Consider the following 14,554-nt stretch of genomic DNA (forward strand, 5'->3'; position numbering starts at 1 on the left):
ATTGCTGAGAACAATTATGTTTTATTATATGCAAATGAGCAATCTAGGAGAAATGCAGGCATTGCCACTGCAGAGAGAGCTGAGCCCGTTGCTCCTAGAGGCTCATTTGCAGATACTATAACATCATTGTCCTCAGCCACGCGGGCACATATGAACATGGGACCAACAGATCCTTCAGCTGCTAAGTGCATATTCAGCAGGTCAGCCAGTGTCATAGGCACCAATCTGTGGACAGATGCCCTTTAAGGACAGGAAATCAAATTAAAGTCCCAAACGAGTCCTTAACCATGAGAACATCTTTCATATGAACACAGCTACTACTAACTATATACAAGAAAAGGACATTATGCTGGTTTTCCTGCTCATGACACAAAGAACTAAGTACACTCAAAATCAAGTCCATATCAGTGCAGCACACATGGCCATGAAAAAAGGGTTAGGATATATAGATCTAACCTTGCAAATTTGGGGTGGTGGAAACCTGTGTTTTAGACAAAGCAGAAAGAATGCTTTCAGGAGTGATCTCCACTTTGGAAAGTATATTTGCCAAAGGGTTTGGTGCACCCTGTGCAGGTGGCTTTGCAGCTGGACCCAAATTAGATGTTGGTGTTGTTGGGGTACCAGGGGAAGGCTTGGTTGCCGGACTTACACCTAGAAGAAATCATAGGAGTCAAGGATGAAGCACATTTCCATACATGAATAAGTCAGGACTTATGGATATAGCGCAAGTCAAAACTCACCTGATGTCTTCATGACAGAAGTTAAGCTACTTAGGATGGAACTGATTTTTCCCAAGTCTACATTGGGCAAGTGTGGCAATGCAAGGGGCATTGACGGGGAAATGACAGGAGCGGTTACTGTTTTAGCAAAAGCCGTTGATACTGGAGCAGATGTTGCAACTGTCACAGCCGAGGAGAGGACTTGTGTTGGTGCACTGCTGGCGACGGGTGAAGGGGATGGGGACAAAGTAACGACAGGAGTTGTAGCTATGGCCTCACTCTGCTGAGTGGTTGCAGGAGAGCCAACTGTGTCCTTCAAAGTTGATGCTGGAGATTGTGAATGATCATTTCTTTCTTCGACTACAATATATATAAAAAACAAAAAATAAAAAAAACACATTACTACAAATTAAAGTACATGTGATAACCCGACATGAGATGGGCATGCCCATTGATTAGTCTTCAACTGGTCTTGCGGATCAGATATATCACCATCTCTCTCTATATCTATAGCGCCGGCACCAACCTACGACAGGGCGCTGCGATCCGCGGCAGTTAACACCTCAGGTGTGACTTCTCACCTGTGCTGCTGAGGAGAACATGGCGCGCGCTGAGAGCAGTGTGTGCCATGTTCTCTGATACTAGGCTGCGCAGTAGCACAGCCTAGTATCGGTAAATGTCCTGGTATTGAATCGATACAAAAGTATCGATTTGCTATCGATAATTGGATACCCGCTACAACCCTAGATAGAAGCACTGCGTTGCTGAAACCTCCTGGTCTTCTGCGCTACGCTCTGGATGTAGTGGACGTAGGCACGCACTAAGACCTTAAGCTGTGTGATATTAGGTCAGATCTAAGGCAGATAGAGCTTCGAGATCTGATTTTGTGGTGTGATAAATATTCTTTATTTTCCTCTTCTAACTCCTAGGTGCGTCTTCTTGTCCGGAAAAATAATAGGTAAGCCCATTATAGTCTATGATCCACGGCTCCAAATTAACAGCCTGGCTGAAGATTTTCACAATTGATACAATTTGTTCACATGTTCAGCATCTTATATAGGCGAGCTGGACCTGATCTCACAGCATCATTGTTCGGCCGGGTCACACAGAAAATACCGAGCTAAAATGCATCTGTTTTACACTTGTGTAAAGCTAGCCTCTTTCCACAAGGTTGAGAGTGAAACCACTAAAGTCTTGAAAATAATTAAATTGTGCTTTCAAACTGTAGAGTTTGAAACATACCAATTATCTCAGGCATTTCTTCATCAGCATCCACATCAGACAACTCCATGTCCTCCACAATACGATTGTCCTTTGGAGGCTCAGGTGAATCAGACTGCACCGGCTCAACTTCTGGTGACAATGGGCTCACATCTCCCATTCCTTGAAATGGAGACTCCGAGCCGGTGGGCGAAGGAGCATCCATGGCTGGTGATGGTACGGGAGACGCCTCTGGATCAGGAAGAGTTGCCTTTAGTTGATCAAGCTTTTTCTTCAAATTACTCACTCGATTAGCAAACGTCTTATAAGCCTGCAGAAAAGCAAAGTATTAGCTTCACAAAAAATGTCATTTCTCGCTAGTATCATTGGGGGACACAGACCGTGGGTATAGCTGCTTGCTGCCACTAGGAGGCGACACTAGGCTAAGAAGTGATAACTCCTCCCCCGCAGGCTATACCCCCTCCAGCCTGGAGAGAGCATATCAGTTTTTAGCTTAGTGTCGTAGGAGGCAGACCTCCCTGCTTTTGCAGGGCGGCTTACTTTTATTATTTTATCTTTTTCCTCTTTTAGGTTGGGGAAACAGAGTCGCCTAGCCACTCTGTCTACCCCGGGAGCAAGGCCGGTGTCGGAATCCCTCACCGCTCGCCCTCCCCAAGAAACGAAAGTGGACCAGGGCAGCCCAGCTCCCCTGCTTCCCGCCAGCCAAGGGGGTCACCTGAATCCGGCGAGACCCTCCGCCATTCCAGTCTCCTGCCACTTCGTGTGCCAGCGGCTGAAGAGGTGACCCTGCTGGTACTCTGAGAAAGGGTGAAGAGAAGAGGATGAAGATGGGGTGAGTAGTCCGTATTGGGTAAGTACCTCGGCCCTTCCCCTCCCCCTTCTCCCTTCCCCCCCGGTCACCTCATCATAAGATGGAGGACCTTTTTCCTCAGGTGGGCCATTCATGGTGAGGGCCCCACATTACCTCAGGCCCAATGTAGGTTTGGGCTTCTGTCCATACGGGGGGCCTGGGTTCTCCTCAGATTCTGGTCCAGTTGTACGGCCTGCGGGGTGAGCTCCCGCGGCCGATGTTCAGCCAGGGCACTTGCAGAGCGCCGCTCCGGTCACTCCACTCCCGGCCGGCTATTCGTTTGGCCGGCGCCAAAAATTTAGCCCCCGGCTCCTCTTCGGGCCTACCGGGATTCAGCCCGTGCAGTTGTTTTAGCGGCACGGGATGGGTTCCCGCAGCGAGAGTGGACACTCCCCCTCCAAATCAGTGGGCAGACATCGGCGGTTGCTCTTCAGGCCCCGCTGTGGTAACCGGCCGGCAGTACCGCCCGGTCGGCTGTGCGCCGAACTTTATGTCCCGGCTTTTGCGGCCTACTAGGCCGCAACTTTCATTCCAGTTATGGAGGGGGCGGGTTCGTCCTTTTGGCGCGGATTCTCCCCGACTAGCTGTCGCTCCTCCCCCAGGTGCCCCGCTGAGCTCCGCATCTGGTCCTCTGAGCTGGGTTAACCCTTTGTGGCAAGTCGTTTGTTTGCAGCCGGCACTGCATTATCTGAGTGTCCCCTTTCTGCATGCCAATTACCTTAGATTAGGAAGTTAACCCTAACCCCTTCCTGCCGGCATGTCCACCCTGGTGGTGGGGTATGGGGCTGGGCCCATGTCCTATCTGGACAGGGCAGGATTGCTCACAGTTTCCCAATCCGCCCTCCGGGGCTGTTTAGTTGAGAATGCACACATGAAGAATTCCCAGACCACCTTCTGGGTCGTCTGGTGTATAGGCCACCACAGGTGAAATCCAGGGGAGCACATCTGAGGGATTCCCAATCCGCCATACGGGCCGTTTGGTTGATAATGCTCCACCTGCACAAATACAGGGGAGCACATCTGAAGGATTCCCAATCCGCCCGCTGAGGCCGTTTGGTTGATAATGCTCCACCTGCACAAATGCAGGGGAGCACATCTGCAGGATTCCCAATCCGCCCGTTGGGCTGTTTGGTTGATATTACTCCACCTGCACACATACAGGGGAGCACATCTGGAGGATTCCCAATCCGCCCGCTGGGGCCGTTTGGTTGATAATACTCCACCTACAAAAATACAGGGGAGCGCATCTGAAGGATTCCCAATCCGCCCTACGGGGTCGTTTGGTTGATTAATGCTCCACCTGCACAAATCCAGGGGAGCACATCTGAGGATTCCCAATCCGCCCGCTGAGGCCGTTGGTTGATAATACTCCACCTGCACGGATCCGGGGGAGCACATCTGAAGGATTCCCAATCCGCCCTACGGGGCCGTTTGGTTGATAATGCTCCACCTGCACGGATCCGGGGGGAACACAGATGCAGGATTCCCAATCCGCCCTACGGGGCCGTTTGGTTGATAATGCTCCACCTGCACAAGCCAGGGGAACACAGCTGCTGGATTCCCAATCCACCCTCTTGGGTCATTTGGTTGTTAATCCACATGCGCAATCCAATGGAGGACCTCTGGCAGTTCCCAATCCACCCTCCTGGATTGTGGGTCGATTGAGTACCGCCCACACAATCCTGTGAGCGGTCAGGTAGGGATGCCGATTCCACCTCCTGGGTGTTTTGATGGTTATATCACCGCTGTCACAGCCTGCAACTGCCATGGCTGGATGCTAAGAGGTAGAGCTGCGCACGAGCAGGACATTCCTCCTCGGTCTCCTCCGCACCTCCATCCTTCCTCATTAGGGTGATATTCAGAACCCTCCCTTCTGACAGGGGTTGGTTCTGAGGGAACAGGGAACAGTTCTGCGGACTCTGATATGAACCTTCTAGACTGCATCCATGCTACCGGCAGTACTGATTGTCTGCATTGCCCCTTCCTTAGGCGGCATTTGCTTTGCTACTGGATACAGTACTTACCCTTTGTATTCCCTCCTTCCACAGGTGGACTGACGGCACTTGCACTGGTCAGTGCCAGCCATTTGCGTCTCCCCTTTCGGTTGTTGACGGATTGCTGTTCCACTGGGTACAGTACTGGCGTTATGCATTAGCCTCTCTTATAGGAGGCGTTATGGCTTTATCGCGGGTGGCAATGTTTGCTGTAAGTATTACCACCTTGCTTAGGTGGAGGAATTCTCTACCCACCGGGAACGGGACTATTCGTATGCATTATCCTCTTCGATAGGGGTGTAATTCTCTGCCATAGGGGTCAATTCCTACTGGGTGCATTACCCCCTGCCATAGGTTAGGTACTGGCGCTAACCTCAGGATACAGTACTCCCTATATATTTTTCTCCCCTTCATAGGTGGAGTGGTTGCACTTCCATTGAGGGTAGTGCTTACAGTACGCGTTACCCCCTCCAGGGAGGGGGTTATTACACTACCGTTGGATGCGGTTCTGTTTATCTCCCTACCTTCCTTCCTTGACGGAGGGTTGCGCTACCACTGAATACTATTCAACAGTCGTGGCATTACCCCCTTCTACATCTAACGGGAAATCACTGAGCATCTATGCATGCTTTAATTCAACTAAGCCTCCGCACTAGATGCCGTGGCTTCCTTCACGGGTGGGCCGCGGCAACAGTCGTTGCCATTGGTGCCTGGTACTCTTCATCTAGAGGTATATGGATACTGGGACTGCTCCCATACTGTATCCTCCCGTCTCTTCTGGTACTGGTGGTTGGCGCAGATAGGTCGTTCCTTGTTCTCTTAAGGGAGTCGCTCAGCAGCTCTTCAGGTGCCCTAGATTCCCATCCCTATGGGCCTCCACCGTTCAGGTCGGTCAGAACTTGGTCCTCTACAGCGTGTGGGTGCACGCCATTATACAAATGTTGGGATTACGACCCAGCGAGCCCAAGGTTGCACTGACTCTGTATTCTGGGCCACCACTCTTCCTCATTAGGTGAGGGTGTTTTGCTGGCATTCTGCATTGACTACTACAGCGTGTTCTCTAAGTCAGGATGGCCGAGTGGTCTAATGTGCCAGACTCAAGAGTTAATCTCTTCCGTGTATGGGTGTTCGGGTCTCCAAATGGAGGCGTGGGTTCAGATCCCACTTCTGACAAAAAAAAAAAAAAAAAAAAGCAAGGGTAGTTCTCACAAGGGCCGGAGATCGAACTCATGGCAGTGGGTCAGCCCCCTCAGATAGGGGTTCTACCCTGACACTGCTTCGGCGGTTGCTCTGGTTTTGCCCCCTTTTTAGATGGAATGCCTCAGAATGGCTCTGGTTGACTGAGTTAGCTTGGTTCCATGCTACTTCTGGGTGTCCTTAGGCCTCTCCCTCAGTTTTACGCTGGGAGGAGCAGGCGGTAGCTATTACTGTACAAAGGGTATTTGCATCTCCACTACATGCTAGGGTTCCTACTGAACATTCCTATTGCACAGTTCCTTCGTCAGACGGCGGTTTCTTCCGACTCTGGGATTGGTATCCTGTACGGTGTGGCATCCTCCTCAGCTGGAGTGTGGCCTTTGCGTTACTCTGGCAGCTTCCTTTGTATGGGCTCCTCCTCAAGGGTGTATTTCATTACCAAGAGATCTGTACAGTGCCAGTCCCTGATGGCAATGGGCTTGCCCTGACCTCTCAATGGTCTTCATTACTGTTAACTGTCCGTTGCTCTGACGACTATTGTTCTTGTGTCGTCAACTCGGGTTTTGCATTGGCGTCAGTGCCATAGCTATCAGCACCTTACTTGGGCGCGCTCGACTGGGTAGCTTAGTCCCTGTGGCACTCGTCTACCACTACGGTGATACTGTCCGTCAGATATGTTTACTTAGTCCCTGTGGCACTCGTCTACCACTACAGTGATTCCTTCCTTCAGTTATGGTTACTTCTGTGTCACATCAAGCGATGGTGGTCATTCCTTTCACTGCTCCTTCCGGGGGTGGACTACGGTCCCCCCAAGCCAGGCTGAGCGGGTGACTGTCACACCTTGTCACCACTGGTAGGGATTTCGTTCCTTGAACGGAACACCCCTATTTTTCTTTCCTGTCCTTCCTCTAGCTGGACTGCTGACCACCTTTTCCCTTCGGTCTCCTCGACCGGTGGCAATGGGTTGTATAGCTATGGAATCCGGGATCTATTTTTTTCCACGGAGAGTATTCTCTTATCTTGGTCTCTGCCCGGAAGTCAATATATGTCAATTATGGTTTTTTTTTCCATTACCGGTTTCTTTTAACCAGAGGAGGATCCTGCGAACCTGGATTTTGGTTCCGCTCCCACAGTTGTGGTCTACAACCGGCTTCGCCCCGACGATCGGTAGATCGCTGGGGGCGTTTCAGGAACAAACAAGCCCCCCCTCTGGGACTTCTTCTTCTTTTTGTACGTCCATTTGTCCTTTGTCATTTGCATCAGGCAGTGCTCCGCCAGAATTTTCTTTCTGGCGGAAGGTCACCGCTTTTCGGGTCTTCTCGGACATGGTTTTTCTCTTCTTTCTCCCTCGTATTTTAAGGGCGGGCTCTCCATCAGCCATCTATTTTGGCCTCGGAGATTTGCTGGTCCATATCTGGCGCGTTGGCGCGTTCCGCTGTATGGGTTTTCTGCCTGATTTTCTTGGAGGTCCTTGTCATAGCTGGCGTCTTCCAACGGGATGCTTTTTTTCCTGGGATGTCTGCCTGTCGGTTGCTTCCTAGCGGAGTGATGGCCTGGCCGTCCAGCGGTCGTCATTTCTCGGGTTCATCTACTCCAGACATCGCTTCTAGAGGGCAGCGTCTTGGTCTTCCGGCAAGTTCACCGAGTTTTTCGGGGGTCTTTTCTAGCCATCATCTGTTGCTGCTCCAGGCAGCAAGATCTTGCAGGCGGCAGCGGATGCCGCATCCTCGAGGGCGTTTTTTCTCCAGGGGCGTGTGATTTTTTTTCCCTCCCCGTGGACTGCTTTAGGACGTCCCACGGTCTGTGTCCCCCAATGATACTAGCGAGAAAACGAGATTTTTGTGAACTCACCTGTAAAATCTCTTTCTCGCGTAGTTCATTGGGGGACACAGCTCCCACCCAGTGTTCTGTTTGCCGCACATATTGGCGGTTGGTGGGCCAGTATGGTCCTCAGTTCTGGTGCATTCCGACTGATGTTTGTCAGTTGTGGGTTGTGTACTGTATTTTCATTATTGATTTTTTTCTCCTACTCCTATTGCTTGGGCACAAACTGATATGCTCTCTCCAGGCTGGAGGGGGTATAGCCTGCGGGGGAGGAGTTATCACTTCTTAGCCTAGTGTCGCCTCCTAGTGGCAGCAAGCAGCTATACCCACGGTCTGTGTCCCCCAATGAACTACGCGAGAAAGAGATTTTACAGGTGAGTTCACAAAAATCTCGTTTTTCTACTAACCAACCACCATCTAAAGACAGTTTTCAACACAATCCACAGGATAGGTAATAAATACCTGATTGCTGGACTCCCACCACCCACTAGCCCTGTCGTTGTCATGTGTGTAGTGTCCCCTGACCATTTTTGCAGAATAAGCATGAAGTACCCTTTAACACACCCATGATCAGCAATAGTCTCCCTATACAGCTGACTGCAAGGGGACCCACTAATGGGACTTTCAATAATGGTTACTGGTGAGGGCGTGAGAACCCCCATTTTATGAGGGCATTTGGAAGGGGGGGGGTTCTCATAAAAATAAACAGAATCGCATAAATGTGCATCGTCTTTAGTAGTTAGGTAGCATAGTGATATACGATATAAGGTATTCGGCTTATAGACTATGTACTTACATTCACCACAACCTTGACTTCACGGTACTGGGCCTCATAGAATATTCCGGCATTCTCCATAACTTCTGCCAAGGAGGGGCTATTTTTAACTTGCTTGTCCAGGAGGCCAACAAACTCCTCAAGCTTTGCGCTTGCCTCTTCAAAATCCTTAGAAAATTTCTTTCCTCCCGCTTTATCTGGAACATAAGTAAGACACGTCTGGTCACACTGGAGAAGATCAAAGTACTTGCTATGGAAAAGCGCGTCTTAATCCACAGCACTGGTGCTCGGTACCTTTCAGGCGTTTTAGCGTTTCCGTGCTGCATACATCAACTCTCATGTTTGCAAGCTGTTTCTCTTTGAGGTCGAGATTATCCAGTGAGCGCTTGTAAGACAGCAAGTCATCAATCAGACCTTGAGGCTGAGGAAATGAAAAAAAAAAATAATGGGTCAGAAACTGGGAGAATTGTCCAATACATACACATATGCTAATAAAGATGGATTATAATTTTTTTTTATAAAACTAGTCTGTGCACCTAGACTGCACTTCTATCGCCAAAGACATGAGCTCACTTATTTAAGGAGTGTAGGAGTGTATGGAGCAGGCACAGGAGCTGGGTGCGGGCTGTGCAATATAGCCGACACCAAACTGCTGCAGGCTCATAGGCCTGCCAGTGTAAAAAAAAATAAAAAATTACGGGAGCTAAAACTTCACTGAAACTTCTGAGCGCTCCGCAACATCAGGTTTCATCGGCTCTGCTTTTCCAGTGTGCAGAGTACATACCCAATATACTTTCCATGGTTCTGTATTCTGTGAGCCAATGAAACCTGAAGGTGAGAAGCGCTGCAGTTTCAGCAAAAGGTTTAGGTGTCCCTTTAAAAAAAGTATTCCCATCTTGGCTTTTCATGGTCGAGATAGGAATAGCCACAGTAAGCGCTGCCTGGATTTAAAGGATAACTGTCGCATTTTTTTTTTTGAGTATTGGATTGTGGCGATTAATTTCACCTTGGTGGCCCTATTTCAACTTTTCACGGTGTATTTAATTAGCCCTTAATTCCACAGTTTTGTTCCCTGTACTGCCTACTTTTACCTGTGCTTAAAATCAGGTTGCTAGGCAGGTCCGTCTATGTGTTGAAGGACGGAGGACGCAGAAGCACGCAGCGTGCAAGGTCACATTACTGACAGCCAGGGACTGTAAGTAAATGATTAAAGCCAGGTCCTCCCCAGCAGCTGATAACAGTGCCTGGGCTGTGTGCACTTCTCCCTGTCCCTGCGCTTGGCAGACGCTCCCTCCCTCAGCAGAGCTGGGACAATGCAGAGTTGAAGCAGCGCAGACCAGGGAAGGGAGATCTGCCGTCTGCTCAGTGTATAAATGAAAGCAACATGTGGTAAGAGGACCCCTTTGTACTGCCGGAGATTAACCCTTTAGGGGGGGGAGGGCTCTGGTTACTGACACTTTTGGGGGGCTATTGCTACTGGCTAGTGAGGGCAGGCTGGATTAGCCTCAGGGTGAGGGCAGTGGCGGCCATCTTAACTGAATAGTGAAATTGCAGTTTTATGCAGACTGGTTGCTAAGGGCTGAATCTTATTAAATATGGGGTAAGTCAGTCTAATAGTAACGGATTCTGGAATATCAAATTATTAGTAACTACTAGGCCTGCACGATATATCGCCAAAGCAATCGAATCGCGATTATCGCGATATGGCCGACCCAAAAATGCTGCGATTCCTTACAATGATACACCCGCCGCACAGCGCGGTCAGCGGGTGCATCAAGAGAGGGAGGAGGGGCTGGGGGCCGTCATCTGGATTAGGAATGAGAGCAGGGGAGCGGGACAGTCCCTGTATTCTAATGCACCGGCCCCGCTCACTGTTGTATAATCTTATCTAACCTGTAGGCATTGTTAAAATAATTATGTGTAATCCGGCTGTAGTACTTACAACAAGTTCCGCAGCAGAGGAAGGAGGCAGCAGGCCGGGAGGGTGGTCGGGCGGCACGTCAGTCACTACGTCACGCACCCGCGCCGCCTGCTCCATTCATAGAGTGGGCGGCACAGGTCCATGACTTAGTGAGTGACGCGATGACCGCCCGCACTCTCAGCCTGCCTCCTCCCTCCTCTGCTACGGAACTCGTAAGTAATACAGCCGGATTACACATAATTATTTTAACAATATTATACAACAGTGAGCGGGGCCGGTGCATTAGAATACAGGGACTGCACCGGTCCCCGCTCTCATTCCTAATCCAGATGCCGGCCCCCAGCCCCCTGTATTGGGGTCAATTCACACTACAGGGACACAGTTATTGGGGGGGGGGGGGGGGGAGATCTGTGGATGGCACATAGCATTAAGATGCTATATATCCCCCTCCATAACAGTGCCATCCACAGATCCCCTCCATAACAGTGCCATCCGCAGCAAATAGACCTCTAGCACAATTACCTATCGCATCGCATATCGTTATCGCAATGTTTAGGGCCCTAATCGCAATTGCACAAAATTCCCATATCGTGCAGCCCTAGTAACTACATATCAGAAAATTGAAATTAGGGTCTAAATGTGAGAGTTATCCTTTAAGGAAACATCTGGGAGGGAAGTACTTGCCTTACTTAACATATTGAAGTCATGCAAACATTTAAAATAATTTATTTATTTTTTATAAAAAAGCTGTAAAAGCAGTGTCCAAAATAAACGCATTTATCCAGAATCTAACAAGAAAAAGGCGGAAAAATGTCCATGAGAGCTTTTTTTTTTTGTCAAATTGTAATATGTATCCCAAGCTGGTACCAGCTGTCCCTTCAAAAAACAAGCCCTCACTTATGTTTGTAGACAAAAACATAATGAAAAAGAATTTTGAGTGTCAGAATACAAAGAATATTTCTCGTGCATGGCATTGGGGGACACAGCACCACGGTTATATGTCCAACTACCACTAGGAGGCGACAGACATAAAAAAAGTGTTGGCTCCTCCCCGTTGGTCTATACCCTCCACAGGCCCTAGGCTGATCAGGCTTGTTCTAGTGTCCGTAAGAGGCAGACCTGACCTTTTTGCGCAGGTCATCCTGCTACTTTTTTATTCTTTTTTCTTCAAATTATTTTTTCTTTTTTCTTCTCTGCAGGTTCCGGCCTGCTGCAGGGGTGGCTCCATCGTGTTCCGCTTTAGTTGCCCCCTTGCGGGCGCGTACTCAGGTACCGGGCAGCCACCCAGTACCCAAATCTGCTTCCACTGTGGAATTCCGGCAGTCCCACGGTTCCCGTGTTGAGTCCGCCGAATGGGTGGTTATTGCTGCACCTGAAGACGTCGGAGGGAGAGTATGTTCCCTTAGATTAGGGTCTCCCACCCTCCTCCCCGGACTGGGCACGTTCCCCCCTCTCCTCTTCTCCCCTTCTCGGATACCTGCATCTCTTAACCTGTATCCTGGGCCCCAGAAGCCCCCTGGCCTTCCGTTTTTCTCTCTCTGGGGGTCGCTCTCCAGTTCTCTCCCCCACCTGGCCCCCGACCGTCGCGGCAGCTCTGGAGCACTTCCGCAATTGCAGGGGTTCGTCCCCGGCCGCGCTCCACTAATCAAGGCCCCAGCTTTTCGAGCCTACTAGACCGCAACTCCCCGCCCATTCCTGAGCTTCCCGGTCTTGCTCTGTCACCTCCCCTCCGTGGAGGGAGACTGGGAGGGGCCTCTCCTGCCTGTACAATCCAGCTACAGCGCAGGTTCCCTGCTCTGCCTCAGAGGGGCGGTTCTTCCTCTTGCTGACGGCTCCTTCTCTCACCGGGTCGCCATCTTGCTGCTCTCCTGCATGGGGCGTGCTGGGATACAGCTCCTGGGGTCTGGTAGGCAGCCCTGACCAATTGATCTATAGCTGCTGCAGCACCTCTTGGGAACGTGGCATCTGGGACCAGATAGGACAGTCCTGCTGCTCTGAGGGCCTCCTCTCCCAGCCTCCCTATCGGATCGCCACGTATTTCACGTGCGTCCGTTGTCTACGGAGGTTTCCATGTGGTCAGCTTGTCCCTGCTTTTGTTCAGTAATTTTTTCCCCAGACTCCAGCATTACCCCTCCCACCCTTTTGTGTAGGTCCCCCCTGAATGGGCTCCCTCCCTGTCGAACCATGGGAACCTTGCCCGACTGTCCTAATCCCTGGCGGAGTCGCTGGACCGCTACCTACCCAAATTGCGGTCATCTCTCCCCCCCAGGGTCCTCACTGCAGATGGGGCACGCTCAGATACAGGGTCACGCAAGGAGTAGCCCACTGACCAACCTCGGGTGGTCTCAACTAGCTTCCACCCCTCCTCGGCATCCTCGGGTCGCCCCCAGGACAGGCCTGAGGCTGGTGACGAAGCCTTCTGTCAGTTGCCTCTTGGGACACCTCTGCACAGATTCCCTCGGAACAGAGCATCAGACGGTCTTCCACCATACATAATCCCTCTGTGAGGTCAAGACAAACGTGCACGGAGGAACCTACCCTACCCAGGTTTGGTGCCCCTCTAGTGGACTTTCGGATGGTGCTCCCCTGCCTGCATAGGTAATTACTGCACAGGTAAGGCAGCAGTCACGGTGCTTAGCAACTGTGACACCTACGTGGTGTCTCTGGTACGTACGCCCTTGTAGGCTGTACATGGCAGGCCTTCCTGGTTCCCCTATACCAGGGTTCTACACATTTGAGAGTGTTCCCACAGGGTCTCCATCCTAGTGCTGGTGTTCACCACTCTACCTCATTTCAGGGGGTCCCTGTTCTAGGCAAGCTGATAATTCAGGCAAACGCTTCTTGTAGGGTTGGTAACCCTTCTCAGCCTTTCATAGTTCGAGTACCTACACCAGATGCTGTAGCCATTACTCCTGGCTGGCTCTATGGCAGGGATCAACAACCTTCAGCACTCCAGCTGTTGTGAAACTACAATTCCCAGCATGCTCCATTCATTTTTATTTGCAGAGCAGAGCAAGTATGCATGTTGGGAGTTGTAGTTTCTCAACAGCTGGAGTGCCGGAGGTTGCCTACCCCTGCTCTATGGTGTTCCATGCGGCACTATTTCCCCCTACCGGGCGAGATATACAGGCCGTCTTCAATTGCACCTGTCTGTTTCCAACCACCTTGCTTCCTTCATAGGTAGAGTACCTACACCATCTCCTGATGCTGTAATCTAATATCCCTGGCGGGCTCTATTGTGTTCCATGCGGCACTATTTCTCTCTTCCGGGCGAGATATAGAGGCCACTCAATTGCTGTAGCAATTGCCTCTGTTTGGTTCTAGTGGGCACCAAGCTGCCACCTTGCTCCCTTCATAGGTAGAGTACCTACACTATCTCCAGAGGCTGTAGCCGTTGCTCCCATCTGGCCTTATGGTGTACCTTGAGGCACTATTTCTCCCTTACCGGATGATATATTGAGGCCACCTTGTATTGCTGTGGCCACTGCACCTACCTCATCATAGTGTGCACCAAACAGCCATCTTGCTTCCTTCATAGCTGAAGTTCCTGCACCTTCTCCAGATACTGTTGATGCAGCCCCGTTTCCCTCTTTTCAGGTGAAATAGAGGGCCTCCTTCAGTTGCCATTGCACCTACCTGATTGTGGTGTGCACCTGTTGTTCTTTGTGGTACCGTGCGGCCCTATTTTCCCCTTCCCGAGCGGAACATAGGTACCATTGCTAACGCGGTAGCTGTTGCACTTCTCTGGTCCTAGGGCGCACCATGCGGCCACATCGCTCTGATCTTAAATCTAGAACCTCTACCATCTCCAGATGCTGTACCCATTGCACCTGTTTGGTCGTATCTCTGCACTACACAGCCATATTTCTACCTTGCAGGTTGAGGACCTACTTCCTCCAAATGCGGTCGCATTCCCGGATGCTGTGGCTTTGTTTCCACTCCTTAGAGTGCAACATGCAGCCACTTTACCTCTGTTTTAGCCTGGTGGAGTACAGTGATCTCCACTGGATCTTCTCCTTGTTGGGGTACCTAGCTTTGTGAGCACCGGCCGCT

At 50.6% G+C, this 14,554-nt stretch overlaps 1 protein-coding gene across 1 annotated transcript in view; it reads right to left on the bottom strand.

Moving 5' to 3' along the window:
• Positions 1 to 344: 344 nt before the first annotated feature.
• The window catches only part of LOC122923224 (regulation of nuclear pre-mRNA domain-containing protein 2-like), a 58,462-nt gene continuing 44,252 nt past the window's right edge, over positions 345 to 14,554 (bottom strand). The window contains exons 6-11 of the mRNA XM_044273984.1: positions 8,875 to 9,001; positions 8,602 to 8,777; positions 1,962 to 2,250; positions 741 to 1,079; positions 457 to 651; positions 345 to 358 (exon numbers count right to left, since the gene is read on the bottom strand). Coding sequence (XP_044129919.1) covers positions 345 to 358; positions 457 to 651; positions 741 to 1,079; positions 1,962 to 2,250; positions 8,602 to 8,777; positions 8,875 to 9,001 — 1,140 coding nt within the window. The remainder of the gene's footprint in view (positions 359 to 456; positions 652 to 740; positions 1,080 to 1,961; positions 2,251 to 8,601; positions 8,778 to 8,874; positions 9,002 to 14,554) is intronic.

This window comes from Bufo gargarizans, unplaced genomic scaffold (assembly GCF_014858855.1).
Source record: "Bufo gargarizans isolate SCDJY-AF-19 unplaced genomic scaffold, ASM1485885v1 original_scaffold_1370_pilon, whole genome shotgun sequence".
In the NCBI taxonomy this organism is placed as follows: domain Eukaryota; kingdom Metazoa; phylum Chordata; class Amphibia; order Anura; family Bufonidae; genus Bufo; species Bufo gargarizans.